The 10,452-nt window shown below is 47.7% G+C and overlaps 1 protein-coding gene across 1 annotated transcript; it reads right to left on the bottom strand.

The window, feature by feature from the left end:
• Positions 1-7,367: 7,367 nt before the first annotated feature.
• On the bottom strand, positions 7,368-8,249 carry LOC128942847 (neuropeptides B/W receptor type 2-like; the record flags this gene model as incomplete). The annotated part of the gene is made up of 1 exon (XM_054285489.1): positions 7,368-8,249. A coding segment is annotated over one exon (882 nt), but the record flags the coding sequence as incomplete, so codon positions are not given.
• Positions 8,250-10,452: the final 2,203 nt, after the last annotated feature.

The following is a 10,452-nucleotide window of genomic DNA, read 5'->3' as shown; positions in this document are numbered from 1 at the left end:
CTAAAGAAAGTAGAGCATGTGCTGTGTGATGCTGATGGATGTTTGGCACAGGGCTTTTTTAGATCCCTTGTTGTCATGTCTGAGCTCCTGCCTGCCTATTTTGAGTGGCCCACAGTGGCTGCATGTACTTGCCCTGTTGCCTGTTTAGACTGGGGATTTGTGACACCCTTGCTCAAAATGTGGCAGCAGAAGTACCAAGGTCACAGCTCCTTGTGAAAGGGGGAGTTTTAGGATTTTTCCAAGAAAAGGGATTGCTATTAGATTGGGTGCTGTTAAATCAAAGAGGCCCATGGCTCACAAACTCCCTTTGTTCCTGCTTTCAGCACTCTGAAGCCTGGATAGATTGCATGACAGAGTGAAATAAACCCTAAATAGAGCAACATGGTTTTGTATCTTGGCAAGGATGATGCTGCTGAACCATGCAAACTGACTTTGCTCTCTCTCCCTCAGTGCAGAGATCCTGTCTGGCTGCAGGGAAGGAGTGATGCCAGCTCTCCACAGTGCTGGGGGACACAGACAGCCCCTTCTCCCATCTCAAGTTGTGTGCTTCAGCAACCCCTGAACTGCCCTTGGCTTAGAAAGTGCACAATAATATCCTTCCCCAGCTGGAATCACCCTCACCTCACAGTACAACACCTCCCATGCTTGGATTCACAGAATCTCACAGTCCTTGAATGGTTTGGGTAGGAAGAAACATCAAGGTCATCCAATTCCAACCCCTTGGCCTAAGCAGGATTCTTGGAAATTTGCTCTTCCTGTGGCTGAACTGCTGCAAGGGCCTTTGAGAGGAAATCATATCCTGTTCAACAGCCCACTCTTGCAGCAAAAGGGGTTTGTCCTGCAGTCTGTGTTATTTCTGAGGGAGGATGTAGCTCCAGTGCTGATGGAGGCTCCTGCTGCCAGCAGTGGTCAGGGAGAGCATGGCTGCTTCCCTCCCCTCTGGGCCTGAAGCCAGGCAGGAAGGGCTGGAGCCTGCAGCAGCACCAGCACTGCCAAACAGCACATTTTCAGTGTAGTGAAATGAAGAATGATCCTTCAAGAAACCAAGCAGGAAACTTGATTTTTCCAAGGAAACCATTGAAAGAATCAGCATCATCCTGTAGGCTGCTTTTGGCTGCATTAGATCACCATTTTCCTGGCCACAGAGAGGGGCCCAGGCAGAGCCTGAGCTGTCTCTGTCCATTCAATAAACATCAGTTTCTCTGTGTGTTTCCAGCCGGGCATGTGCAGTGAATGCTCCAAGAATAGCTCATGTCATGCTGATTTCATTCAGTGATGAGGAATAAAAACAGAAGCTCTGTAGTCAACATGAAATTAAGATTAATGGCTTTTCAGGTTGATTTCCTCTGTGTGAAACAAACCCCATATTACGATTTGGCTATTTAATGTTTGCTCAATGTTAGTCATTAATAGCAACTTCTCCACATGCACAGGTCATTTGCTCACATATTTTGGAGTTTCTCTGATCTCAGCCTTGCACTGCTCTTGCTTTGTTTAGCCACAGGGGAAATCATAGGATCACAGGATGGATTGTGCTGGAAGGGACCTTAAATGTCATCTATCCAACCTTCATGGCATTAAAATTTCTGGAGATAATCACCTGCCACCAGGGACCCAGCACAAAGGGGCAGAGAATGAGCCCAGCCCCTGCTGCTGGTGTTTGTCCTTGTCCCTGCATCCCAGAGGTGACTGGGAGGTGGCAATGGAAAGCCACCCAGGGCTCTCCCTGTGCTTTGCTTTGGCATCTGCACCGAGGTTTAATTTGCATGTGCTAGGCTGGAAAACTGCTTCATCATCGGTGAGTGTCAGCGATGCCACTGAGCCCTGCTGCCTGGGGATATCCCCCAGGAATTGTGGAGGATGAGCTGGAGACCAGGCTGGATGGGGCTCTGAGTACCCTGGTTAGTGGAAGGTGTCCCTGCCCATGGCAGGGGGTTGAAACTGGATGATCTTTAAGGTCCTTTCCAACCCAAACCATTCTGTGATTCTCTGAGTCTGTGAATTGTGATTCTGTACTTCTGTGATTCAGTGATTCTATGATTCTGTGATTCCATGAGTCTGTGACTCTGTGAGTCTGTGAATCAATGATTCTGTGAGTCTGTGAGTCTATGATTCCATGATTCTGTGAGTCTGTGGTTCTGTGATTCCATGATTTTGTGAGTCTCCGATTCCATGATTCTGTGAGCTATTGGTTCTGACCTGCCCCATCCATCATGAAATGGTGTCCATCAGCCTCACACCCCAGCTCCTGGTCAGCGTGGATGAAGGAGCTCAGCTGGGTGTGGCCATGGCATGAAGGATCCTGCTGAACCCATCACATGGATAAAGGAAATTTAATTCCATCTGTAGGATTTCCATCAATGCTGAGCAGCAGCAGGCTGGGTCTCAGGGGAGATTTTTCATTGTGTTGAAATCTGACTTTGTTAATTACCAGTCTCTGATCTCATTTGAGGGTTAAGGTTATGAAACAGAATCCTTATTTCTCTGATTTCCTTATCCAGCTGGTTTATTGAGTCTTGTCCAGGGGGTGGTTTGGACCTTAGAAATTCCCAAGTTGTCTCACACTTCTGGCATGAGCTGTGCAGAAGCATTGGAGCAAGGGGAGGTGATGGAGATATGCAGAAGTCCTGGTGAAAGACACAGCAAGAAATCATCTCAGGAAAACTGAAAATGAGGACAAAGGTCTTGCTGCCAAATTATAGCTTCTTTTACCCTCAAAGGGAACTCCCCCTTCCCACATGGGAAGCACCCACCCCAGGCAGCCAGGGAACATTGTGGTGGGGGCCTTTAGCAGTGACACCAGCCTTTGGTGCACCCCAGGCTGTTGACTTCCTCTTGAGGAAAGCTTCCCATCCTCTGTTTACTCAGGAAGCACCAAATTTGACGGCTGTAGGCAGTCAATAGAGCGCCTGGTTTTTATCCACACATCAAATTTACTTTCTTTTTTAAAGAGAAAATAGCCACTGAACAGCCCTTGAAGATTGGCGCTAGTGTCTAATTCCACTTGAAGAGCTTTGTTAGATAATTGCAGTATTTTTCTGAGAGAAAATAGAACAATCAAGGCTTGTAATTAAAAGCCATTCAGGCAGCTTTGATCCTTCTCTCTGCATCTTCACTTACCAAACACAAATGCCAACAAGGACTCATGGCAATATTTACAGTCACTATTTTTGGCCTTTGCCTTTAAAATAACTCCTCTTCCTCGCTTCCAGTCAAAAGAAGGGGGAGGGAGGGAAATGGGGCTTTTCAACAGGTGTTTTTTAGAATGATTATTTTGGAGGATCCCTGATATCATAGAATAATTAAGTTTAGAGAAGCACAATGAGTCCAACTATCACACACTAGCCACACCACCACATTCACCACTAAACTAAATGAAATGTCACACACAGAGGTTTTTTGAACACTTCCAGGGACGGTGACCCCACCACTGCCCTGGGAAGCCTTTTCCAGGGCTTGACCACCATTTTGGTGAAAAAAATATTTCTGATAATCTAATCAAACCTCTAAATATCTAAAAAAATCTAAACAAAAAAATCTAAACATATTTCTAATATCTAATCAAACCTCCCCTGGCACAACTTGAGGCCATTTCCTCTCATCCTGTCACTCCACAATGACAAACCCCGAGCTCCTCTGGAGACCTCAGAGCTGCCATAGATCAAATTTATCATCCCAAAACTGCCTCCAGGCACAGCCTCAGCTGCAGTGGTGGTGTGGATGGGACAAGATCCACACACTGCCCTGGGTATGGACAGGGAGCTGCCAGGGCCATGTCCCACAGCCCACAGGGGATCCTCAGGTGAGCTCCTGACTCACTGGGAGAGGAACCCAGCCTGGGAAGTCCCAGCAGCAGGTGGGGATGTCAAACCTTGATGTGCTGAGACCCTCTGAAGGCACCAAACTGGGCTGGTTTCTCCCAGAATTGGCAGTACAGCCAGTGGGTTGTCATTTCATTGGGTTTATGGTGGGACCAACAGCGGCTCATCAGCACCCAGGGGCTCCCAGCAGTCCCAAGGAAACAAGGTGAGTGCTACAGGTGTCAGGTTGTACAGGGAAGGGACAAATTCTCTTCCTTGGCTTGGTTTGAACACTATCTTCTGGATATCCTTCTGCTTCTCATCTTTCACAGTCCAAGGTTTTGCTTATCCATGTTTAATTTTTATTTCCATATTTTCCTCACATCAAGATGCTTCTGAGAGCCACGTCTTCAACTCTCAGTGGGGTATTATTTCTTTTCTCACCCAAAAATCGTGACCAGCCTTGGGGAGGCAGTGTGAGACTGTGTAAGACCCAGGGGACTGGAGCTTCCCGGGAGAACAAGCTGCAGCACGGCTCGGATGAGGACAATTGATCCAAACAGACAATATTGCTGCAGCATGAAGATTTAAAAAGCAACAACAGCTTCTGATCCCCCACCCTAGCTGAGATGCCTGCATGGAAAGCCTGTGGTGGGAATATGAGCCCTAATTCCTGAAAGTGGGAATATGAGCCCTAATTCCTAAAAATGGGAATATAAGCCCTAATTCCCGGTGGCTGCCCCGCACCTTTGCACCCATTAATGCAGCACACACTGTTCCAGAAGGAAATCCACCCAGCTTTGAGGCTGAGCTGACTCTGTGCATGGCTGGGAAGGGGTTAGGAGGAGGAGGAAAGCCTGGGTTCCTAATTCAGCCTCCCTGCAGACCCCAGACAGGGTGCTTGCTTTAGGAAGGGATTTATGCAGTGAATCGCTAATGGGGTTTGTTTTCCTGCTTCCAGTGTTCAGGATGCAGCCGATGTGGGCTGGTGTGACAAGCCAGCCCCAGCAGTGGGAGGAAATTCAAAGGAACGAGCTGGCGTGGGGGTTTCCCTGGGGAAATCTTGTGCTGGGAGTGGGCAAGCATCTCCCTGGAGGTGTTTTCTGCTCTCCCAGAAGGAGCCGAAGCAGCCTGGCTTCTGATGCTGTGCTCCGAGGGTCTGCCCAGGCGCAGGAAGCCCGAATGTGCTGTTTCCCCACAGGAGCAGAGTGCCAGGCTGGGTGTGAGGCTGAAGATGCTGCGATGGGGGGGATGCAGCGATGCTGAGCTGAAAGCAGCGAGTGCCGCTTAGTGACGCCGGGCTGAACCGCACCGGGGCTCCGCGGGAGCTGCAGCCTCCCCTGGGCTCGGGAGGGCACCTGGACAGCCCAAATCCTTCTCCCCCGGGAGCCTGGCACCCGCACGAGTGGCCAAGGCTCCTGTCGGGTGTTTGGCACGGAGAAAATCGCGGATGCAGCAGGATGCTGCCATAGGGAGATGCTGAGATGAGGCTGCCCGTGCTCAGAAAGGGAAGGGGCAGGGGATGCAAGAAACGTCTGGAAATGCCCGTGGAGGGTTCAGAGAGGAGGGAACCAGACTCTCCTCAGTGATATCCAGTGACAGGAGACACGAACTGAAACATGGAAAGTTCCATTAAATCACAGGAAGGAAATTCACTGTTCAGGTGGTGAAGTACAGGAACAGGTTGTCCACTGTAGCATCTCCATCCTCAGAGACATTCAAACCCGAGTGGACACAGTGCTGGGAAATTTAACCCTGCATGAGCCATGCTGTGACTGTGACTATCATATCATTTTTTCCACTTAATGGAAAAAACTCCAGCTATATCATTGTCATGTCTGAAGTGGTTAACTCACACTGAAAAGCTCCTTTCCATGAAAAAAAATACAGTAGTTTTTCTACTTAATAAAATATATTGCCTTTCCTAGAGCCCCAGTGCCAGTAAACAGCGATGTTTCAGCTGATTGGGCAGCTTGTGTGAGAGGTGACATAATTTGAGTCAGTTTTCTCACACAGAGAGGTTTTTCCACCCGGGAAACCCATTGCCAGCAGGTGGCAACCACGCCAAAGCCAAATTCCTGGAGAAGGTTTGCCTGGAAGAATGTGTTCTCCTTCATTGTTCTACCACAGCTAGCACCTTTAATATGGAGAAGGCAACAGAGTGATCTTGTGTACACACATCTGTTTTTAGTTTTCCATCAATTAAATTGGAATCCCGAGGTATTGAGGGTTGTCAGTTTGGGTGTTGGGGTGCTCAGGGCACTGAATTTCCCCGAGCAGTCTCACCTGGGGTCTCCACCCACACCCACCCATGGCTCTGGGAGCCCATTTAAGCTGAGAACTGCAGCCTCCTTTCCTTTTATGTTCCCTGTACTGCCTTTTCCTGGGGGAATTTGGACAGGTAAGAGCCAAGCTTGGTGCCTGGGGTTGGGGGAAAGCTTAAAAGAAATATTTTAGCTATGACAGCCTTCCTAAAAGCAGTAAGATACAAACTTCACTACTAGCAGGGCTAAAGGGTGTGAGAATGAGTTTTCCAAGATTTCTGTATGGAGTTTCTGATCTCCAGACTCTTCCAGTCAAGTCCTTTTGTTCCAATACTTTTGTTCAAGTATTCTGACTATTTATCTGAGAAAGAAGAAACTTTATATCTGCAGTGCTCACTACAGTCTTACTTATGGCTTACAAACCACCTTAATTTTGTTACAAACCTGCTGTGTTTATTTTATAATAGGCAAAATGCAATATATATAGCAAAGATATGGCACAAGTAGCATAAATTTTCTCTTGTGGAAGAAGGACCAGTCTCTTTATTCCCCCATGAGGTTTATTTCATTACTCACTCTTAAATAAATATGTATTTGACACTTTACAGGAACAACTAGTTCAAAATGATTTCTAACACAAGTTCTCACAGTTGTTATAGTATTTGTATGGTGTGCTGTTTGGCACCATTTTTGAGACTCAAATCTTCCTTTTGGTCTAAATTTAACAAGTCAGAAAAGAGGAAATTTGTGGTGGGGTGGAAGATGGACAATCCTTCAAAATCAAAAGAAAGCCATAACACACAGGAACATACACGAACATTGAAAATAGTTTCTTTTCTCTTCTAAATACTCATCCTCTCTTTTACAGATGTTTCATTGAAAGTGCTCATTAGCTCTGCTCCATTAAACAATCCTCCCTAATAACTCAGTGATAAAGAACTGAGCTTTGCACTCCTCTGGAAATTGGTCTCCAGCCTGTCCGTGCTGTACAGCAGATGGCAATAAAGGACCACTCTGTGGCAGAAGCACACCCCTGAAAAGGAAATGTTCTGTCCTTAGTAATTCAGAGGGTGAAATTAAAATCAGGGTCTAGAAATGCAAGTTGGTGGGAGCAAAGAGGGGAAATACAAGAGTTGCAAGTGGGCAGGACAAACCCTGTTGCTGATGAGGGTTACAAACAGACCACACATTACATATAAACCAAAGAAAGGACGTTGTGCATTCATTGGCCACTCCTCCAGTCTGCAAAGTTTCTCCTGAAAAACCCTGGAAGGGCAGGGACCTGCCAGCCCCAGCCCCCTGTTCAAGAAGTTCTGCATTCCAGCAGCTTCCGGAAACTTTTCCGAAAACTGTCATCCAGGAAAGTGTACAAGAAAGGATTCAAGCATGAATTGGCATAGCTTAGGCTGGTGATGAAGTAGGATATCCCAATGACCATGGAGGTCTGGGGTAAGTCAGTGGTCAAAGCCACGATGGTAGCCAGGTGGAAAGGGGTCCAACAGAAGAGGAACACAGCCAGGACTATGAAGACCATGATGGTGACTTTCTTCTTGGCTTTGTCCAGGGCTCTGGCATTGGAGTTCAGGTGCATGTTCCTCAGCTTGTAGAGCATCATGGTGTAGAGGATGCAGATGGTGGATACTGGAATGGCAAAGCCAAGGATGAGGGTGTAGATCCTGCTGGCTTTGAACCAAAACCTCTCCGGCTTGGGGAAATTGAGACCACAACTCTTGATCTCCAGGTCATCAGTGTAGACATTGGCAAAGATGATGAAAGGGAGGACTATGATGGTGACCAGGATCCAGATGCACAGGCTGACAATCCTGGCTGCTTGGTACGTGCGGTGGGGCATCCTCTTGGACCTGACCGTAGCCAGCACCACCAGGTACCTGTCTATGCTCATCACTGTCAGGAAATAAATGCTGAAGAATATATTGTAGTGATCTATGGACAAGATGACCTTGCAGAGGATTTTTCCAAAGGGCCAGTAGCGGAGGAGGTGCTCTGCAATATTGATGGGCAAGACAAGGGTGAACAAGTCATCAGCGATAGCGAGGTTCAGGATGAACATGTTGGTCACAGTCTTCATCTTGGGGGCCTTGAGGATCACATAGATGACAGCAGTGTTGCCTGTGAGCCCCACCGCACAGATCACAGAGTAGATCACGGGCAGGACAATGTAGAAATCAGCTGCCTGCTCTTGGAGGGTGAAGTTGAACCTCATGCTGTTTTCCAGGTAGCAGCTGTTGCCTGCGTTGCTGCAGGAGCTGTTCAGATCACCCCAAAAGATGTTTCCCATGCCTATTGACCACAGACCACCTCCAGATACCACTGAAAGCCTCACTAGGCCAGAAGTGAGAGGTTTTTTGCTTGGTTGGGATATTTTCCCCCTCCTGTGAGAAGCAGCTGTTACCTCATTTAGATGCAGCTTATTTTCAAAGGTGAGTTGTGAGGCTTCTTGGACCACCTAACTTACCTCTCCCCCCCGTTGGAGAAGTTAGATTTTGAAGTGGTGATGGGAGAAGAAAATGTTTGGAAGACATAAGGCTCCATGAACCAAGAAAACAAGAGAATAATGTCTTTCTAAAGAAGTCAAGGAACTCTTCTTTCTGAGAGCATTCCGGTGAGCTTTGGCTTTTCTTTGCTGGGGGAGTTGAGCGGCTCTCATTCAGCTGTCTAAAGTGACAGTTCTTTTGGGGCTGGCAGGAACAAGGAGGCAGAAGGGGGAATTTCGTGCCTGGCTGGCTGTTCACAGCCCTTGGAGGACTGGAGGGATGGCTGCAGTTTCTCTGGCACAGCTCTTGCTTTCCGTGCTGGAGCAGAAGCGTTCCAGTGGTTAATTAGCGCCTGCCTTTGTGTGGAGTTCAGGCTCTTCATGGACAGCGATTTCACAAACAATGAAGAAGTTTCTGACACTGCTACTCCCCACTCCCAGGGTCCCCTAGCAAAAGAAGGAGGGGGAAAAATAGTTCAGGGAGTATTTCTGAAATTAACATTTAAAGGGGATTTCCCTGCAATCAAAGTACACCTTTAAGCAAGGGTGAGTTATGAACTTACTCACTCTGAAAACCATCCCCAGTACGAACAACTGGCAGCCCCCCAAATTTGGCACAGATAGACAAAGCTGTACATCTCAGAAGTTCAGGATTAATCGGGGAAGAGAGAGAAAAGTACCCTGAAAGAGACACAGCAGGAATCATCTCACCTGTAGCAGTCACCACATCCATCACTATTGCCTGACCCATACTTCCAAGAATTCCTCCACAGGGAATGAACAAAAAACCGACCCCTACCCCCCTCCACCGTGAAGATCAAAGGTTTGGCAACCGGTCCCAGGCTCTGCAGAGAGAAGTGCCTCACTTCTCCTGCCTTTTGTTGTCGCACAGCAGTAAAGTGAGCTGGACTGCCGGCGCTGGGGATGGGGAGTGAAGTGTCCCTTACCTGGGAAGCGGCTCCTCTGCCTCCTCCAGCACCTGCTGCTCTCACTGGTGAGCCTCTTCCCTCTGATCCGAGCTGGAGGAGGGTCTCTGGGCTGCTGACGTATGGGGATTTGCAATCAGATCAACATGATGCTTCTGTGTGTGCGTGTTGTGTGTCTGACCAATTAGCACTTGCTCGGATCGGGGAAGGGGGGAAACAAGGGTTTTCTCTCTGCAGGGTTATTGAAAGAGTAAATACGGTGAATGTTTCCTTCAGGAATGAGGGAGATGTGGAGGGACACAGGCAGCACTCAGGACTGGCTAAGTGAGGGATGAAAGGATGGGAAGCAGGGGGTTAAACTGCTTCAATAGGGAACAGTGGCTGGTTTTAACAAAGGGAGCAGGAGGAGGGTGAGCTACATTACAACGCGCAAAATAAACAAATAAACAGATGTACCTTGCCAGATCTGTGCTGTTTTCGGCTGCTCTGGGGGAGTTTGGCTGAGTTCCTCCAGCTGGGTCTCTGATCCGGCTTTGGAAATCCAGTGAAATCCTTCAGATGCGCATCAGGAGGTTCAGGAGTCCCGTGAAGCTTCTTGGAAATGTAAGATCACTTTACCAGCATGTCCCTAAAGAAAAAAAAAAGAAAAAGGAAATCAAGAGTCTTTTGATTCTCTTTTAGTCTTTTAAGTATTGCCTGACCTTTGTTTCGAGACAAAGCAAGGGAAAACAGGAATCCATCACTGCCATGCCTGGCTGAGTGCATTTAACCAGGAGGGCCAGCTCATAGATCTGAGCCAGTAGCCAAGAAGAGTGTCTGACTTTGCTCCTCTTTTTGGATGTTTTATATTCTTCTGGCAAGATTATTGTGCACCAGTAGCTGGGTGGGAGTAAAACATTTCATTGCACTTCTTAAAGACATGGCTATAACCGACTTCAGCAGATGGGATTTTTGTTTTTTTTTAATGT

The sequence above is a fragment of the Melozone crissalis genome, unplaced genomic scaffold (assembly GCF_028551555.1).
Source record: "Melozone crissalis strain CALT ecotype California unplaced genomic scaffold, PUWL_Pcris_2 ptg000044l_1, whole genome shotgun sequence".
In the NCBI taxonomy this organism is placed as follows: domain Eukaryota; kingdom Metazoa; phylum Chordata; class Aves; order Passeriformes; family Passerellidae; genus Melozone; species Melozone crissalis.
This window is presented reverse-complemented; position numbering and strand designations above follow the sequence as displayed.